The sequence below is a fragment of the Dasypus novemcinctus genome, chromosome 9, assembly GCF_030445035.2.
Source record: "Dasypus novemcinctus isolate mDasNov1 chromosome 9, mDasNov1.1.hap2, whole genome shotgun sequence".
NCBI lineage: Eukaryota > Metazoa > Chordata > Mammalia > Cingulata > Dasypodidae > Dasypus > Dasypus novemcinctus.
The window spans coordinates 26,294,277-26,314,457 of record NC_080681.1 but is presented as its reverse complement, the minus strand read 5'-3'; the positions used below and the strand labels follow the sequence as shown (position 1 = coordinate 26,314,457).

Sequence of the window (20,181 nt, the reverse complement as noted above, 5' to 3'; positions counted from 1 at the left end):
ACTGTACCGCAATAACAAAGATGTTGTTAATGTAGGAAAATGTGGGAGGTGTGGGGAGAGGGGCATTATTTTTTATGTAACATTTAGGGAACTTAAGTATCTTTAAAAAAATAGTTGTAATATGGTGGCGTTTTGGGGACATTGGAATTCTCTTGAATGATGGATACAGGCCATTATATATCTTGTCAAAACTTACAAAAATATGTCGGAGAGAGTTTAATCTATATTGTAAACTATTATCCACATTTAGTGGCAATGCTCCAATATGTGTTCATCATTTATAACAAATGTATGACACTAATGAAGGATGTTGTTAATGTGGAAAAGTATGGGAGAGGTAGGGAGTGGAGCATATGGGAATCAATCCTCTACACTTTTTATGTAACATTTATGTAATCTAAGTATCGTAAAACAAAAAACAAACAAAAAACCAGCATGGCACTGACTCAAGGACAGACATATAGACAAATGGAATTGAATTTAGAGTCCAGGAGTCAACCCTTACATTTATGGCCAAGTGATTTTTGACAAGGGTGCCAAGTCCACTTAACTAGGAAATGAAAACCTCTTCAACAAATAATGCTGGCAAAACTGAATCCATTTGGAAAAAAAGAAGGAACTCTACCTTGCACCTTACACAAAAATGAACTGAAAATTAATCAAAGACCTAAATATCAGGGCCAGAACTACCAAACTCCTAGAAGAAAATGTAGGAAGGAATCTTCAGGACCTTTTGTTAGGTAATGGTTTCTTAGACTTTACACCCAAAGTACCAGCAAAAATGAAAATCTGGATAAATGGGACTTCATCAAAATTAAAAACTTTCACACATCAAAAGACTTTACCTCAAAGTAGAAGGACAATTTACTCAAAGGAAGAAAATATTTGGAAGCTGCATATCTGACAAGGGTATAATCAGAATATATAAAGGAATCCTACAATTCAACAATAAAGAGACAAACAACTCAATTTAAAAATGAGAAAAAAATTGAATAAACATTTCTCCAAAGAAGATATACAAATAGCCATAAAGCACACAGAAAGATGCTCAACATCATTAGCTATTAGGAAATGCAAATCAAGTCCACAATGAGATATGATTTCACACCCACTAGAATGACTACTAATTATTAAAAAAAAAAAAAAAGGAAAATTGCAAGTGTTGCAGAGGATGTGGAGAAAGAGGGACACTCATTCATTGTTGGTGGGAATGTAAAATTGTGCCATCCCAGTGACGACTGAGAAATAAAGTAAAACATAAAAGACCTGAGTTTAGGAACTATAATTTCAACTTCATAATCTAAATATCTGTATAAAAGTAATGCACCTGAATATATTTTATCATATAAATAACATTTACCTAGGAAGGCCTAGGAGATCAATAATAGTTTTTAAAAAATAAGAATGCATACAGTGATTTTAATCATTTCTATTTTGATTAAATTTTTTAAAATTACACATATAATTACTTATATCTATAAATTGAAAAGCATTATATTAAGCAGTATGAGGCAAAGATATACAAGGCATGGTTGCTGCTAGTTTATGGAACTTATAATCTTTTGGGAACTAAAATATTTGTTTGTAATTAACGATAATACAGAATCACATGATATCCAACTTTGCATATGCCACATACAATTGGAAGCATCTTAATAATCATCTGCCTCCAAGACAGCAACTCCAATTAGAAGAGGTTGCCTGGAGTTCTTTCTCAAGAACTGAGAAGCCCAGTTCAGTCTCATTTGGAAAGAAAATGTCATAACTCTTAGTGATACGTGCTGCAACCATGGGAGGGAGAGAATGTATGTCCTCAGAGTGTGTTCTGCATGCTTGAAAAAAATGTTTAACCTACTCCCTTTCCAGATGAGATCACTGACTACAAGGTGGCTTTAAATCTACCCCTAGGCTAACACATTAAGGAACAGATAGTATGTAAAAATAGGTAAAATTCCTGCTCTGTTTGCCAGGGGTGAGAACACACCTAGAATATAGCATTGAGTTCTGTTGCCACACCTTAAGAACATAGGAAACCTGGAGTACAGGTAGATGTGAGCAGTCACAAGGTAAACGGGCCTCAAATCCACACTATCTGAAGACGAGGATTGTAAGTCTCAAGAAAAGAAGTTAGAGAATTGAAAAATAATTTCAAACATTTTTGAATAATGTTTTGAGACTATCTAGATTGTTCTATATGGCTTCAAAAGGATGAGAGAACAGGAGAATAAGCAGAAGATTCAGAGAGATACACTTACTTCATTGTAAGCTAGAGTACCTCAATAGAATTGTTTTATATGTGGAAATTCTGCCTGGAAAAGCAGTGAGTCAGTCTCCTGTCCCAGTTGGAGTTCAACTCCTTCCAAACCAGAGATCTAATTGCTGCAAAAAACCCCAAAACAACAACAAAACAAAAAAAACAAAAAAACAAAAACCTACTTGAGTTTCTCAAGGTCTTAAGCTAATAAGTAGCAGAGGAAGGTCACCTTCTTGTCAAGCCAGTGAATCATTGTCCCTTTTATTTTGGAAGGCTACCCTTCCAGCTCCCCACATGGCAGCCAAGACTACTATTCTCTTTTATGGAGATTATATAAGATAAGGGGGAAAGACTATTATTGAAAAAGGAGTTTATAGGAAAGATAGATCGGTACTGACTAGAAACTTCATGGAAAGAGTTACAGAATGGGTAGGATTGGAGCTGTCTAAACTAATATTCAAAGAGAAGGAAATGAAGAGAAGGCAGAATAATACAAAGCACAGCAAAGCAGAGAACAACTTTCTCAAGGCAATACAGCTTCCCAGGAAAGGCACCACAGGATTTGACCAATATTTTTTACTATCATTTTAAGAGTATCCCTAAGAACAGACTGTGTCCCTTCCAAAAAAAAGTTCAAAATATAAATATATAAATGTCTATATATTTCCTTTAAATACATTTATACCACTGAATGTTTGTCGCATGGCTCTAACTAGTCGACAAGGCTTAAATATGACTATGTCTTGGGTGAAGCAGATATGCTATATGTTAGTTATATATAATATTATAATGTTAAAATCACACTAGAAGAAGTTGAAATCTGTGCATGAAAAATGAATAGATTTTCATTTTATCTACGTGTAGTAAGTTTCAAATGTAGTTTTACTTTTTGTCTGAAATGGTATGTTAGAAACATAAAAGAAGGCATCATAAAGACAAATGATTTCCCATTAAATGCTCTTTTTTCCATGGCTGTGGCTATTTCTTCACTATCACAGATTGTGTTAACTATAAATACAGTATTCAGTAAATTCTTCTAGGTCAAAAACATCAAAGCACAAGGAAAAAAACTATCATAACAATCACATACTCTTTACTCTCTCTCCCAATTAATACTGCTATGCAGAGAGATTCATTGTAGGTGATCATAACCCCTCCAGGAGATGGCAAAGAAGAACCCATGTTGAGAGCACACATGGAGCCATTTTGCTGAGGTCTGCCACCTCTTTGCTGTGGGGTCATGGGCTAGTTGCTTAATCTTTCTGTGCCTCGGTGTCCTCATCTATCAGTTGAGATAATGGTGTCTATCTCATAACCGTCCTGCGAAGATTAGTTAGTACGTATAAAGTACTTAAAACAATGTCTGATATATTCCCAAGTGCCTGATAAATGTCAGCTCTTTGTATAATTTCTCATGTAGTTGCTTGGCCTTGGACTAGCCATTTAATCTCTCTGGGCTTTCCTTTGAAAATTAAGAGATGAAACTACATAATCTCTAAATTCCCTTCATGACTAAAAAGTTCCCGCTATAAAGAAGCAGGTTCTCTTTCACATTGGAGTCATAATCTTTTCCAAAAATGAAACAGCAGAAAGAGCCTGATAATGTGGCTTGAATAAAGTGTCTACTGGATTCCCATATCTGTATTCCACTCTTAGCCCCAGGACAAACATAAAGGGCCCCCCAAGTAATCATGTGATGAGTCAAAGAGAGGAGGAAACAAGGCTCCCCTTTGTTAAGAGCCAACATGGTTGTCATGTACTTTTGAGTAAGTCTCCTCATTCATTTCAGTAACTCAGCAAACCCAACAATGCAAAGGCACATCATCAACCAAAAGATACTGTTGTAGGTTTTTTTTTATTTTCTCAACTGGAAATGTCACGAGAACATTTTAAATTACAAGATGTGACCCCAGGTGCACTACCTCAATCCAAGACTGTTCAATTTTGGTGTCTGTGAGAATATAGAATTCTGCTTTGATGTGCTCTACGGAAATACAAGATGCTTCTCAGTTTGAAAAGTGCTTCTGTGCAACCCCGTGTGAGTAAAAGTTAAATTTGAAACAGAGATAGAAAAATACAGTTTCTGTTGACTCTACTGAAAGCACCCTAAATAAAAGATCATCATACTAGAAAGACAATTTACTCAGTATAGAGGTTCTAGTTATTTCAACACAAAGCCTTAGAGAAGATATGGCACAACTTATTTTGGTAATACATAGCTATGTCAGTACTACATTTGTACTTAACTGCCCTGTGCTTTCATAAGTCTTTTATTTTATGATACTGCTTTCAAATATTTGGAGAAGGGGAGAGGGGAGCTTTAATCCTGGTTTTGGGCTTGGAGCAAGTGACTTAACATCCAGATATCCCATAGCATGCCAGGTACAAAGTAGGCCGTCAAGAAATAAAAATTTGAATAGATTATAACATATGATAATGGCAATGCAACAAATGAAATGTAATCAATTGCATGATTATCTATTACTATTAATCCATCCAGTAGCTGATATATTTTTCAGTATCTGTTTAAGCATATTGAAAGAAAATCCAGGTCCTAAATCCTGAAGTCTGAAATTTACTTTAAAACACTTGAGTATAGCCTGTGTGTAATATCACGTATGTATCAGTTTTAAGATCGAATCGTAGGAATGGTCAGCTAAAATGATATCAAGAATGCATAGTTTGGGGGAGTCACTAGTATTTTTTCAGTAAGACCCCACTCGAAAATGACTGCTACAAGTTTTTCTGCTACCAGTATCTTAATTAACAACTAACTTAATTAGTACTGTGGATATAAAACTTGTTTTTCTGATTTATGAAAGGATAGAGTTTTAATTAGCATGATGAATGTTAAAAATGGTCTCTTACTGGTGAAATAAAGATTTTCAGGTTTGTGGAATGACAAATAGTTGGAAGACAGTTTCCACTCTTGAATAAACAAGGCATAAGAATTTGGTGAGGCCTGTATCAGTAACCCATGGCTTGCTCTCAGTGAGTCCAGGGTCCAGGCATGAGTCTGGAGGATTTGTTGCATGGATCACATCAATCTGAGGACTCAGAAGTCCACCTTGACTGTGCCGGATCTGTCTCCATTGAGCCTTCCGTGCACGGTTTCATTTTCCTAAAATGCCTAAAAGGACAGAGAGCTGGGAGTTCACTGAACTTACAGGACAGTTTGGATGGACTGTTTTGCCCAATTTAATGAAAGGTTATTAATTAAATGTGTGCTCAGTAGAATTTGGTCTGCCACTTGAATTCATTATAACCTCATATCACAAACTTGTCTGGCTTGACTCAGATTTCAACACTTTGACTTTGAGATGTTCAAGTCTGGTAATGGAAACATGAATAAAAGTAAATAAATAAATACAATATGAAGTATAAGACAAAGTTGTTTTAATGCCATAATTTGTATAAGAGGCTAAGAGATCACAGAAAAATTCAGCCACTGAGCCCAAGAACCTAATGAACAAAGAAGTTGGCACTAGGTCTCGAAGGATATATCAGAATGAACCAAGATACATTTTTTTTTTTTGCAGGGGGCAGGAGTTTGTAGGGGTGAGAAACAGGATAATTAAATGCATTCATATAGCAAATTAGAAAATTGTTACACACAGATATATATACAGACACTATACACACACATATATGTATAAATATGCACAAACATACACACACACATATCCACACACAATTTCACTCCCATTTGGATTAAAATACCATGTTCTCCAAAAGAGAAATAGCCACTAAAAAAACGAAAACTGTCTTTCAGAGTTTGAAGTATACCTGATCTGAAAAAAATCTAGAATTTGGTTTTTACCAGTAAAATGGTGATTTTATTGACAGTGATTGCAAGCTACATCTGTCATAATAAGACTGAAAAAGTAAGCAGCCTGCAGAGTGAAAACTGGCATTCTCAGAAATGGTTTAAATAATACCAAATACAGAATTCCATTTCACATATTTTTAAAATTCTTGCCATCAAAATGATATCCCTTATGCTTTTCTAAATTCTGTTAAAAGATCTTCCTAACTACAGGTTAAAATAATAACTCTGACATTAGAAATTTGATTTTACAATCTGCATGAATGGGAAAGTTGAGCAGGGAAAACAGTATTCTATTGGCTACTCCGCTGGTTTTAAAAATCAAAGAGGTTTTATCTTGGAACAGAAATCATAAATTCGCCTTTTCAGGTTTTGCTGTTCTGGAGGCCATGCATTAACAAGTATATATATCCTGTAAAGAGCACTAGACATATAATCAATATGCTTTATCCCTCCCCTGCCTTCTAGAAATGCTATCATTTATGCTGCAATTCAAATCAGTGGGCAACTACATGTAGCCAACAGAGCAGTGGACTTGAGTACCATATCCAGGTGGTTACTTGCTAACAGGAGCAAATTGCATAATGTTCCCAGATATGATACCACTGACAGGGTTAATGTGATGGTGATGGTGATGTGAAGTAATGTTTACATTATTAATTCAACAAAATGATATCATTTTATTGTGCATTTTCAATAAAAATCATTTGCATTGATGCTATCAGAGCAGTTGTCACTTACTAAGCACCTACTGTGTGGATAAATTTAATTCTTATAAGATATTAAGAATCATTATCTCAATTTTACAGATAAGAATACTGAGGCTTGGAGATATCCTTTGTATATATTGTCTGAACTCATGAAGGGCAGAAAATGCCTACTAGCACTGTACCTAGTATTAATACATAGTGATGCATTAGTCATCTTTTGAAACTTTGACACATAATATCTTTTGGCACAGTGCAAATTTAAAAAATTCATAAGATACAATGAATGCATATTAGACAATATCAACAGGGATCTCTGGAAACATTACTGATTTTGAATTAGAGAAATGAATGGGATGATTCTTAATGCTCAGAGCTTATTGAAATATTTTGAAAAACAGCATCAAATATTGGAGTAACATTCCGTAATAATTAGTTAGAAGACCATTTCATACTGTTGGTTATTCCAATTTTTTTCTACAGAAAAATCAGAAAAGAAACATAAATGGCCTGTTATTTATTTGGTTAGTTTTCAGAGCACAGAGTAAGTGTGTTTTGCTGGCCAAGGTGTGAACTTTAGCGCTGCCATAGCCCTGACCATTTTCAGGGACCAAGTGCCTGCATAACCCACGCAACCTGCTCGCATTAGGCTTCCCTTATACGGATGAAGCTTAATTTATTGTCTCAAAAGTACATTCTCATCCATTTGATTTTCACAACTGTTCTGAAATGTAGAAATGCATAAATCAACAACTTTTAGGTAAGGTAACTGGCTCAGAGAAGCCATGGATAGCGAGCGATGGGGCAAGCAGAAAGGAGGAGTGGGAAGTGGAGCAGAGGGGAGACGGTAGGAGAAAGAAAGCCTATTCCTGGACAGCTGCTTTTCCCTCAGCATCACTATCTCCTTATGAGTATGCACAGGAGATGGAATAACTGGAAGAAGAGAGACAACGAAGAATAGAGAGAGGGAGGGGAAATATGAAATAATGTACATCAATGAGAATATCTGAGTCAAGCAAGGACTTCAGAAACATAAGGAGGAGTTTAAACAGACCTGTACACCCCAAAAGAGCAGTTCTTTACTTTTAAGGGATGTTGGACACCTCTGACAACCTGATAAAGCCATTACTAGAAAAATGAATATATACAATACTTTACACACAGTTTATGGTAGGTTCACCAAACCACCCAAATGCGAGGTCCCGTTTTAAGAAGGCTGCCTTAGAACCATAGGAACCTTCACTTCTCCACGCGTGGTGGTTTGCAGACCTAGACCAGAAGATGGTTCCACATAAATGTGGGTGACTGCAGCACTTCATCAGTGTTTGCTACTGAGATCGAGAGACATGCCTTCAAACTAGAACAACGGAAATATCTCTGAATCCCTTCTGCTGCCACCCACCTCCCCATAACATTTCCAAGTTTAACAGGAAACAAAACAATTTCCTACACCACACATTGAGACCATTATCTACAGCGGAACACAAAGCTTCCTATCAAACAAAAAACCCTGAAATTGAGGATAAAAGTTTGAGGGAATTTTGACTCTACTGATATTAAATCATTAGGACTAAAAATCTTTAAAGACTAACATGTTGGGATGAAAGTAGAGAGCAAAAGGACTACAAGGGCAGGCCTTGGCAACACTGGCGCTATGACTGTGTGACTCTGGATTGGAATCTAGCCTCTTTATGGCTGAATCGCTTTCACAGGTTTATTGTGAAAATTAATTATAGTAATGAATTTATATAATTTAATGTGTCGGACATCATCTCACTCAACTTCATATTTCTAATTTGCCAAATGAGTCGAAGGATACCACCTACATTTAAAGAAAGAAAGTACTCATGGTGAAGATTAAATGAAGTAATGCATTCGGTGAAGATTAAATGAAGTAATGCATTCAGTGTTCTGAACTCAGTGCCTGGCTCACAGGATACACATGACAAATAATAGCTTGTGCTGGCCTACTGGACGAAATGGAGAAGCAGTCAAAGGTAGGATCACTGACTTGATTCTAAGACCCAGTTTCTGGCTACCGTTTACCTTTTTTACCCTTTACACTCCCTGATTTTTGTGGATAAGTGGATTAAACTAGGTGGTCCCTATGGTACTGCCCACCTCTAATATTTTGTCAGCCTTGGAGTTCACTAATAAACAAAGGTATATTGCTAGATGATTTAAATAGGGTTTCTTGATTAGTCTCCACAACCTTGGGAAGAATAATAATAGCTAACACATAGGTAGCTGGCTCCCGCTCTGATGTTTGCATGCCTTCAATCCTATGAGGGCAGTACTCATATTATCCTCACTTTACAGTCAAAGAAACTGAGGCACAGAGAAATGACTGGCTCAAGTTCACACAGCTGTAAAATGGCAGAAGTGGACTTCAAACCCAAGCATTCTGACTCTAGACTGTGATTTTAACCTCCACACATAAAGCCTTTCAAGAGGTAGGCATTTTTATCTAAAGTTTATGAATTAGAAAATTTTGCCCAAGGTCATCTAGCTAGTCAGTGCCAGAAGCCAGGATAAGACTTATTTGACACTAATATTGGTGCTTATCCCTTGCATCACTCCCAGGACAGTGTTCCAGGACCGTGGGTACCAAGGCCAGGTCCAGGGGAGAAGAAGCCTCTGGGATATGTTCAGGTACTCTGATTCTATGCCGTGGAGCTCTGGATACGAGGTCACTTATTCTCATCGCCTCAGCCACATTCAGTGATGCTGGCACCCTTGGCATAGCAGTCACAGAAGCAACTCTAGAATCTTAATCTGAGGGTCTAAAAGGGGTTTCTCGAGGAAGCAGACATACAGAAACAGGGCTGTTGCTTAACCCTCCAACTTGCCTGCTAGTGTCAGGGGCCACCTTGTTTGGGTTTCCTTTGTCTTCGTTCTGGCTATGTGGAGATGGATAATACAGCTGCATCTCCTTCACATCATCTGTGATGCCCAGAGATCTCAGGAACAACACCTCATAGTGCCCATTACATCCAACTTTGGGGAACAGAAACCATTGTCGCCACCAGTTCTTTGCCTCAATCAAAACCAATTATCACTAATTAAATTTCTACCCATCCATGCTGGATGCATTGCTTTGGCCGAACAGTGCCTGTTTTTGGAGTTATAAACCCTATTATCTATGTAAGTAAGGCCAAATTGATGGTGTTTTCTGGAACCACAATTAAAACAATATCATACAACACAAAATGGACTTGGGGATAAAGAGATTAAAATGATTTTATATAGATATTTTAATAATAAAGGAGTCCTACACTCTATCGCTGGAATAATGTGTAGAAACACCACCAATCATGCGACGCTTCACTCAATTGCTAACGAATTGAGAATATTCCCTCATCCTGGCATTCAGATCTCATCAGCGCAACCTCAGCCTTCTTCAGGTATTCCCTGCACATCACTATTAGGAACAAGCCAAACCAGGCACTCTTTCAATGCAAACTGCATTCTCTTCCTCCATGGAGTTGCTCATGCAGATGCTTCTGGGATGCCCTGACCCAAACTCCATTTCAGACTCTCCTTCAAGACATAGCTCGAATGTCACCATCTCCTCCAGGAAACCCTTCCCCATCCCTCCAAACAAAAATGAGCTCGTTTTCTTCTGAATCCTGAATCACCAAAAGACATACCTATAAATAAATACATACATATATGTACTCTATTCCAAATATATATATATATGAATTACCTCTGAGGTTGCCTTTATAACCTCTGCTCTGCTTGACAGGATGCTTGGAACACAGTAGGAATTCAATAAACATTTACTAAATTATTATTTTAATAATAATGATAACAGCATAGTGACTTCTTATGGAGTTCTATGGGCCAAAGATGACATTTCATACTTTATCTAATTTAATATTCAAAATCCTGGGACTTAGGAAATTGAGGCTTAACAAGTTTAAATAAGTTGTTTGAGGTTACAGAGTAAGTAGAGTTCCCAACTCTTAACATGCCAGCAGAGTGCATTTTGGATCTGAATCCAAAATTTTCAGACCCAAACCTGGGCTTGAAACCAACAACACATAAAAGTGATAAAATTCAAAGGATATATTGCTTTTAATTATCAGATATATAAAAGTAGCAAGTATGAAACAAATCCACAGATTGTGGTAGTGAAAGCTATTTTTCAAAGGTACTGTAAAGGATTATAAACAAGTTTAGAAAATTAATAGAAATATATGAAGAATCTTTATCACTACTGTCTGGGAAATGTAAGTCATGAAGAAAGAGACTTGAATCATTTAACAGGAGAATGATTTCTGAGTAAATTGGACTTGCTTATTATAATAGAAAAAGTATATAGGCCTGGGAGTTTGACAGAATTAAGTTAAAATTATGGTTATAACATTTTTTAGCCCTAGGTTTGGGCAAGTTACTTTATCTCTTTAAGCCTCAGTTTACCCTATGTTAGATAAGTATAATCATAATTATCTTCAGAGATAATGTGGATATTGGATAAGTACAAAGTATGCAGAAAGCCTAGTAAAAAAGTAGTAACTAGTGATCGGTAGTATTAACATTATTATCATCATTAATATTTTTACTTTTATTCCAAAGGGACTGACTATCCAAAACCCAACACTTCTCTCTTCAGACTGCCTCCCAATTCCTTTCTCTTGTACGTAAGGAACTGGAAATCAAAACACAGAAATCAAGCTGGATGCTCCGTTTTAAAATCTACCCTCTTATATTGTCCATCCCTGTTCTATCATTTATCTCCCATCTCCCTTCAGAGGACATGCTCTTGGAAACAGTGGAAGTAGTATGGCCTTGGGGTATCAGTTCCATGTGCAGACATATCACACCCAACATTATTGTTTTGAGGTGTTTTTAAATTTTTATCTGAGTCTAGTTTCCTCAATTGTTCACTTGATATAATATCTCCTAGAAGAACTTCTCCAAGAAATATATGAGACTGTGACTATTCAGTGCTGATAAAACAATAAGCGCTCAACAAAGACTACTTTCCTTTTCCCTTCCTAGGTATCCCAACCCCTAAATGGAGAAAAATGGAAAGCTTTGGGCCAATGTGTTCACTCCTCTTACTGGCACCTGCCATCATGGATGGATGGCTAGGGTCTGAGAGGTGTTATTTCATTTTAAAAAGACACAGAACAATAATTACCAAATGATGAGTTCCAGACATTATTATGGTTGCAACCAAACTAGTGACCTGAACGTGACAGACTTTTTTTTTCCTTCTTAAAAAAATCTTAGAAAAAAATTTCTGAACTATTTATCTACTGGAAAACACGTGCCTGGAAACTTGAGCATTTGCAGAAATAAAAAGGTCCCAAGAAACTGGCCATTTTTTTTTCTTTTAGCCTTTCAAATGGAAGGGAAAGTACACAAATATGAAGCTGGATTTGAGAATTAAGACACATTTTAGCAAGTCACAATATTAATTTTTTCTTGTGCAAGTTCTAACACATTTCAAACCATTGTGCTGCAGCTGTGATGCTACAGACACAGTACTTGTAATAAACAAAGTTACTTTGAAGTTCTCAAGAAGTTCTTTAGTCTGAGGAATTGCAATGTGTGTGTGTGTGTGTGTGTTAGGAATTTTTCATTATTTTTCATTTTATTAAATCATTTTCCCTAAAATTAAAGAAAAGATGAAAACCTAAATCTAATGGATACAAAAGATGTTTTCAACATTCATTATTACAATTTGCACATTCAGGCACTGAAAAGACTGCATGTTCCCTTTTCTCTTTATTTTTTAATTTCTTATTTGTTATCGTTTACAGATATAGATGGAGAGAGAGAGAGGAAAAGAAAGAGAGAGGAGAGAGGAAGGCAGCACTACAGAAAGGAACCTAATGTCTAAGAAATCATAATGTAGCAGGTTTTCTAAAGAACCGCCACCAATTCTCTTCAAACAACTTTGCACCATATTGGCAATGTGTAAATTACTATGTGATTATTATCCCACTACCTATATATGTATATGTGTAAATATGAGTGTGTATAGTTTCACACGGACACATGCACTTGTGCATACACACAAGTCCATAATCGCTACAGACATTTTCGGCGAGGCTCTACGAAAAAAAGGATTTAAGCTGCCCAGGCAGTAGAGCTTCCTTTAAATAAATCTGAAGCACTCTTGCAATTTAGGCACTGGCCCCTGCTTTTCAGCAAAGCACTGTTGGGGCCTCTTCATCTGGAAAATCTCATCTTCTTTTTTGGATATTCGTTCCCTCATCAGCTTAGTCCTATAAGTCTTAGAAGGTGGTGGTAACATAGGAACATGCGCCCCAACTCGGGAAGCGCGACTCCCTTCCCCACCCCGGAAACTGAGCCCCCTCTCTGCCTGGCCGGCTGCTGCTTATCTTCCAGTCACAATCTGAGAGGAGGTGGCCAGCGATCCAGGCCACAGAGGGGATGAAATAAAAATTCAGCCCAATGTCTTACCTCCTCCCCGGCCTCGACCCCCCTCCCCCGCCGCCCGTCACCTCCTAATAGCCCCTCTTCCCTGCTCCCCTCCCCATCATCCAACACTGCAGCCACCGCAGGGGGTGCGGGGGTGGCTCGAGGGGAGAGATGGGGGGCTTCCCTTCCGTTCACCCCTCACGCGCCCTAGAAGATGTCCTCTGGGGAAAAAGGTTGCCGACAACTTGGAGGAACTTAGAAGGCAAAGGCTGCCGCGCCCGGATCCTAAACGCGGCCCCAAACCCGAAGGCGAGGGCTCCAGGAGAGAGGAGCGGAGGCGAGGGCAGGCGCCCCGGGCTTACCACGAGCACGGGCACCCCGGCGGCCAGCGAGTAGAGGAGCAGCGGGGGCACGGCGCTGCTGTCCTCCGGGCCCGGGTAGGGCTTGCGGTAGGCGCTGTCGTGGCAGAAGAAGCCCTGCACATTCACCGTGAATGTGTCGGTGTATTCGAAGTAGTACGCCAGCATCACCGTCCCTGCCATGATCACCATCTGGAAATAGAGCATGCTGCTGGTGAGCGCGGCCGGCAGCAGGGGCATGCACGCCTCCCGGGCCCGGCCGAGCCGTGCGGGAGGCGGACGCCGCGGGCCCCCTCCCCGGTCGGCCGAGGCGGCCCCCGGGGGCGCGGCGGTGGGGGCGGCGGCAAGACGAGGCGCGGGAGGAGGGCTGAGGCTGCTGGTGGAAGAGGCGGCGGCAGGTCTGGGTTTCGCGGCTCCGGCAGGCTGCGGAGGAGGCGGCTACCCCCGGACGAGCCCCTGCTCCCCTCCCCGCCCCCTGCCCGCCGCAAGCGCCGCCCGCCCGGGCGCAGGGTCGCGCAGCAGGGCGGGGAGACCCGGGCGACGGGCAGCAGCCGCGGCGCCCCGGCACGAGACCATCCGCCGTGCAGCGGCGCGGGGTCAAGCCCCCAGGCCCGCGGGAGGGAGGTGGCGTCGGTGGCCCGGCCGCGGCAGCAGCCTGGACAGCAGCACCTGTGCCCCTCGGTAGGCGGGGCGGATGCCGTGCAGCTGGAGGAGCGCCTTGCGGGAGTAAAACCCGAAAAAAAAAAAAAAAAAAAGGAGGCGAGGCGGTAGAGATGGAGCTTCTAGAAAGTCCCTTGCGAGGCAGCAGCTGGGCGGCTTAAGAAACGCGCACTCGGCTTAGGAAAATGGTTGCGTGGACGGGTCTTCCGAGTGCCAGCCCCAGCAGAGCGCAAAGTGCTGGATGGAGCGCCGCGAGTTTCAGCCGGTGCGTTGGGTCGGCGCGCTCTTGGACTCCTGAACCCCGCACAGTTTGCAAAATAATCTCAGAGGATTTTAGATTCGGGTTTTCTTAGCCACCCCCCCGCCGGCTTCCTAGCATTCTGCATGTAAAAACACAGAAATCATAGCTCTGTAGCTTCCGGGTCCTCATATTATATATCGGTCCCTTCCTTGGTCATGTATTCTCTTGCTCATCTTCTCAGTCTCCCTTCATTAGCTGCTTGTGAGAGTAGGCATCGCAGATTCCGTAGACCCAGCCTCCCGGGAAGAAAAAAAAATGCGATTTGCCTCATCCAGCTATTTCCTGAGTTCCAGTGAACTGCGGGGATTCCCCCAAGGGTCAGGGAAAAGGAGAGGGAGACCCATGCCAGATCAGACACATGCGTACAAAATACACCCAGACACTGGTACACAGGCGTGTGTCTGGCTTTGGATCCGCATGTGTATGTAAAGATCCCGTGTAGTGATCTTTCCTTGCAAGCTTAGGCAGCAGGCTTTCAGGGGGCCCTTTGCGGAGACCGACACTGCTCACACTCGCCACTTCAGGGAGCAGAAAGGAAGCCTGTGTACAAAGCAATGGGTTGAAAATATTCCTAGAGTCCTGCCCTTCTCCTTAAGATGTAGGATTACCTTAGCAGGTTTCTAGAGTGTTAATTCATATTCAAAGGTGGTAGCCTGATCACTTTTAGACGGGGGAGTTTTAACATCAGGAAAAAACAACATTGCTAGGCTACAAAGACCATTTAAATTTGGCAAATAATTGGTAGTTTAGAGATGGGATAATAATGGCAGTGTGATTTTCTTGAATGTAGAATGGGCATTGTATAGTCTTCATCTTCCTGGTTATTGCAAACGTTCGTCAATAATTACTAATTACTTAGAGCTTGCTGAATAGACAGTTTACTGAATAGACTGAACAATACATAGAACAAACGATTTTGGACAGTGAGAGTACACTGTTCCTAGATGGACAAGGATGACTTTACCATATGGCAAAGATACATAGTTTGAAGTTTCATTCAGAAAATTATTGTAAAACTGTAAGGGTGTTTAAACTCACCCTTTGGTTCTAAATAGAAATCTTCCAAACTCTCCTACCTCGTATTTGTGAGCAGGGATATTAATTTTTACGGGTAACTTTCAAGAATAATTTTGCATTAAGGTGAGCCTAATGTAAGCCATTTATGCAAATTAATGAAAATGTGCATTATTTTAAAAATTAACATGCATTGTAATGGATTGTTAATGTGTACCGAGTGCCTAGTACTGCATATATAACAAGGCAGGGGTCTTGTCTGTCCTGTGCACTGCCCTGTCCCCAGCATGAGCAATGTTTGGTACATTGGGGGCATTTGATAAATATTTGTTGAATAAGTTAATGAACTTCCCCCTCTAAGAACAATGGAAAAGTGTCTTCACATAAAATTTACTCAAGGGCTAGGGATCACAATCTTTATTCCCCTGGATTAACATAGCCTGCAAATTTACATGGACACACTGACAGAAGGTGTAATATTAGGGAAAGAACAGCGACTCTGGCCTTAGTTTCATCACCAGTGAAAGTGGGATAGCAGTAGAACCTACTTTGCAGGGTTGAAATGAGGATTCAGTTATACTCAATTCACCCAAATAGTGTTTAAATTCTATAATATATAACTTCTTGATATAAACTTATCTAACCTACCTTCAGTAACCCAGGTCATTCCAACACCCATCATTAGTCATTTCCTCCTCATTTTATTGCTTACAAAAATGCTTCTAGGCATACCCAAATTTCTGTAGGTCTACACATTTTTCTGTAGATTTGTGCACATCCTATCTTATTCAAATGCTACCCATCTCACAAAATAAGATACTATTTTCCTTCAAAATTCTCCACTTACCCATTGCTTGTCCTGATAGTCAAATAGCATTGTTGACTTAGTCATAGTTGACCTAACCATCCAATGTGGGAATGTGAAATCAATACTGAATCTTAACTCCTACTATAAGGAAACTAACATTAAATTCACCTTCCATGAATGTTTGAGCAGATTGGTTATTCATACAAATGGTGCAGAATGGATGAAAGAGCATGAGCTTATGTGCCCTTGGGCTGGTTACTTTTCCTTCCTGAGCCTGAGCTTTTTGAGGTGCAAAATGAGCTAATTTTTCCTACCTCTGCACTTATTTTTCAAGATTAAATGATAACATGTAAAGTCCACAGAAGGTGCTTATTTAGTGTTTCTTCACTTTATTTACTTATAAAGCATTTACGCTAATTCCTCCCTTCCCCCCAAAATAATCTTTTCAACTGCAAAGAATCATGCCTCAATTCTTAATTCAACTTTCTGAGTGTTTCTAGATTAAAAACGGGCTTCTGATATTTAATCCTTGAGAATCATGCCTAAATTCTTAATTTAATTCTTAAGCACATTATTGGGCTTTCAAAGGTATTAGAGCCATCAGTCTTTCTTAACAAAACATCGTCCTGTCCTTCAAACTCTCCCCATCTTGGCTCTTATCAAGGTCCAAGTGTCAAGTGTGGAATTCAAGGTCACATGTGGAATTTTTAACTCTCTTATCCTATTTTCAAAGGTCCAGTCTTTCCTATTATATTTATGACATATATTTATACATAACTTACAACCACTCCTACCCCTACCATGTTTCTCCACCTGAAAACAAAAGCCATGATAAATCTTGAGGGATGCACTGACCAATTCCAATACTTAATGCCCCCAATACTAGTCTTCTAGTAAGAACTAGTGCTAGACCAGCATGGGATGTTATGAGCTTTGTCTACATGGTTTATAGCCTTTTTTCTCCCAGACAGAAAAGAAAAGTACAAAAGTTGGGTGGAGACTTTTATGTTGTTAGCAAGGGTAAAAATCACCTAAATAATCCTTGGACAGCCAAACAATCAATATTTGTGCATGGCTAGATTCAGGAATGTATTCTTCCTATTTAACTTTGAAAATCTGTGGTACTTGCCCGAAGGGAAAAGGAGGTCTTGGCTCCTCAAGATTGTTAACAATTGGGTTCCACACAACAAATCCTGACTATTCGGAGTGCAAGACTGAGATTTTCTACTAAGGATGAAGGATATAGCCCTCATTGGTTTGTGGACAGAATATTTTGGCAAAGAGATGCCCAAGTATTCCAAGGACCAAAGAAGATACAGAATATTTAATGTTGATTTCCATGTGTTTTGACTAAGATGTTAAGTCTAGTCATTTCCCTGAAATTTTCTCATTCCAGGTACAAAAACAGAGAAAAATAACATTGCTTAAATGCATATCTGGGTTTGAGGGGTATGAAAGATTCTGAAGGTGTCACATAAGACAAAAACTAGGGAAGCCTCTCCAAAAGAGATTTTTTTTTTGAGGTACAGGTTGTGTGGGAAGCCAGCTCTCAACCACTGAGCCACATTGGCTTCCCTGCATTGGTTTTTTCATTTGTTTTGCTTGTTTGTTCTTGTGTTTTCAAGAGTACCGGGAACTGAACCCAGGACCAACCAGGTGGGAGGTGGGAGCTCAACTGCTTGAGCCACATCCACTCCCAATAGTTTCTTTTTTAAAAAAGAAAAACCTTGTATTCATAATGCTAAACCTGAACTGAAGAGCTTTAAAGAGATTCAGGGGTGTGAAAAGTTAGATGACTTCCTGTTAATGAGGAACTTTAAATATTAATTTATATATTAGTGAAAGATTAGATTTGGAAGAGTTTTTTGAATAAGCTATGAAGCTACTTTCAGAACAAGGACATCTGGTAATTCTTTCTCATAATTATTGAATGTGTCCAACAAAAGGCACTATCTTGGCAGCTCAATATTGGACTGGATCTGGAGAATGAAAATATGCTAGTTTAGTAACTCCTGGAATATTTGATACAGGGAACACCCCTGAAACTTTAATAAGAAATAAATTGCATAACTAGTTAAGCAATGCTGTGGTTAAAGATGTTCAGAGAAATTCAAAAATATACCATCCTCAAAGGCAAATTAAAGAGAGATGGAAACATGTGGTATTATGCCTTTCACCTCTTTCTCACTGTTGGCAGCAGAGTACTGCATCCCCACAGAATGATCTTCAGTTCTCAATTTAGGATGTGTCTGCTTTCTCAAGAAAACAGGAAGAAAAATGGCTAGTGTAGTAATTTAAGTGTCTGTCTTTGAGGTTCCAGCTGGAGTGGGTTGTTTATCTTAAAGGCCAGATGCTTATGACCTGGACAAGTGGTACTTATCTTTAGCTGGGCCCACTGAGATATCTAAAAGTGCCTTACTCTGTGACTGTATTATAGCTTATTGTTCTTTTACATTTCCAATATTTTAAGTTTCACTTTCAAAACAGATATCACAAGCCGAGCTCATATATTATTGGAGAACATAATTATAGTTCACTTAATGTATAGATAGGAAATTGATGGACCATATACAAGAATGATTTATAAAATATTAAGGTTGGGAAAAGAATAGAAAATTTTAATGTATCAATTGACCACTCCTATGTTAAAGTAAAATTTTTAAGATATTAAGTTTGTATAAATTAATTGGAATATGCTCTGTGACCCCAGGCAATTATTTAGCTTCTCTGAATCTCAGTTTGCTCATCTGTAGAGTTGGGTTAATGCACCTTCATACACAGAAATGTTGAAAGGCATATTTATACTGCCATCATCAAGAGGAAGGAATGGGTAATCTAAGTGGATCCTGGATTTTCTTCTCAGCACTGAACTCCAGCTCAGGTTAGACTCAAGTCTGTCACTGTCAGGGCTGTTCCTATATCTATGCATATCGGGTGTATACAGGTTTTAAACATGAAAAGACATGTTATTTTGTTCAGTGTGTATTCCTGAATCCATAACATCATGGAACGTTCCCAAAGACTGAAGTTCCCTGAAAATAACATGAAGCAGTATTTTAGGAAATTGGTGTAGAGGTGTGTCGGTGAAGTATGATGGTTAGGCCCAAGGATTGGGGACTCTAAACACCTGAGTCCTGTCTTAGCTCTGTAGATTCATAATTGTGAGACCTCAGCCAATCATTTTAATTTCTCAGCTTCTACAGTATCTGAAATAAGGATACCCCTGCCTCCTTGACCAGCAAGTAGTACAGAGCCTAGGCCGTTCATGACAGTAAGAGATCACGGTAGCTGTTGCTCTTCACAACACCGGTAGAAACCATCCTGCCATTGCTGGATCAGCAAAACTCTCATTGATCCATTTGGAAACATGCCTGCATCAAATCCTGCTGAACTATATTTTTAATTGATAAATCAACTTGAGACACCTAAAAGTCACTGTTTGTGCTATGAAAAATGAGGACAGTCCTAAACTAAATCACAAATCCTGCTAATAATTTGGGGAATGAAGGTTCTTTAGCAATGATCTGGAACACGTGGGGCAAATTAGGCTGACTACAGCTGCAGGTCCTTTGTCAAAGATACAGATTGTGAATGTTAATCAGCATTTCTTTGGTTGGCCTTCAGTAAAGTAGGTAAATGATTGAAATAAAAAATATAGCAAGAATATAGCAGATGTGGCTCAGGCAGGCAGTTGAGCACCCCCTTTCCATATATATGGCAGGTATCAGACAATTGAAATGGTCCCTTTTGTCATATATAACTTTTAATTTAGAATCTGTAAATATTGGGATCAAAAACAAATCAAGATTCATAATCTCGATTAATAAAAATCTGGTTTTTCTCATAACCAGTC

The 20,181-nt window shown here is 39.3% G+C and overlaps 1 protein-coding gene across 4 annotated transcripts in view; it reads right to left on the bottom strand.

The window, feature by feature from the left end:
• Nucleotides 1–14,707, bottom strand: part of PLPPR5 (phospholipid phosphatase related 5) — a 131,631-nt gene extending 116,924 nt beyond the window's left edge. Inside the window, exons 1-2 of one of the 4 annotated variants that reach the window (XM_071217222.1) lie at nt 14,215–14,707; nt 13,549–13,737 (exon numbers count right to left, since the gene is read on the bottom strand). In XM_071217222.1, the coding sequence (XP_071073323.1) occupies nt 13,549–13,737 (189 nt within the window). In that variant the 5' untranslated portion in view covers nt 14,215–14,707. Of the gene's footprint in view, nt 1–13,548; nt 13,928–14,214 lie in introns of those variants that run through there. The other 3 variants (XM_071217221.1, XM_023582568.2, XM_058303139.2) reach the window with 3 other exon arrangements.
• Between the last annotated feature and the right edge of the window lie 5,474 nt (nt 14,708–20,181).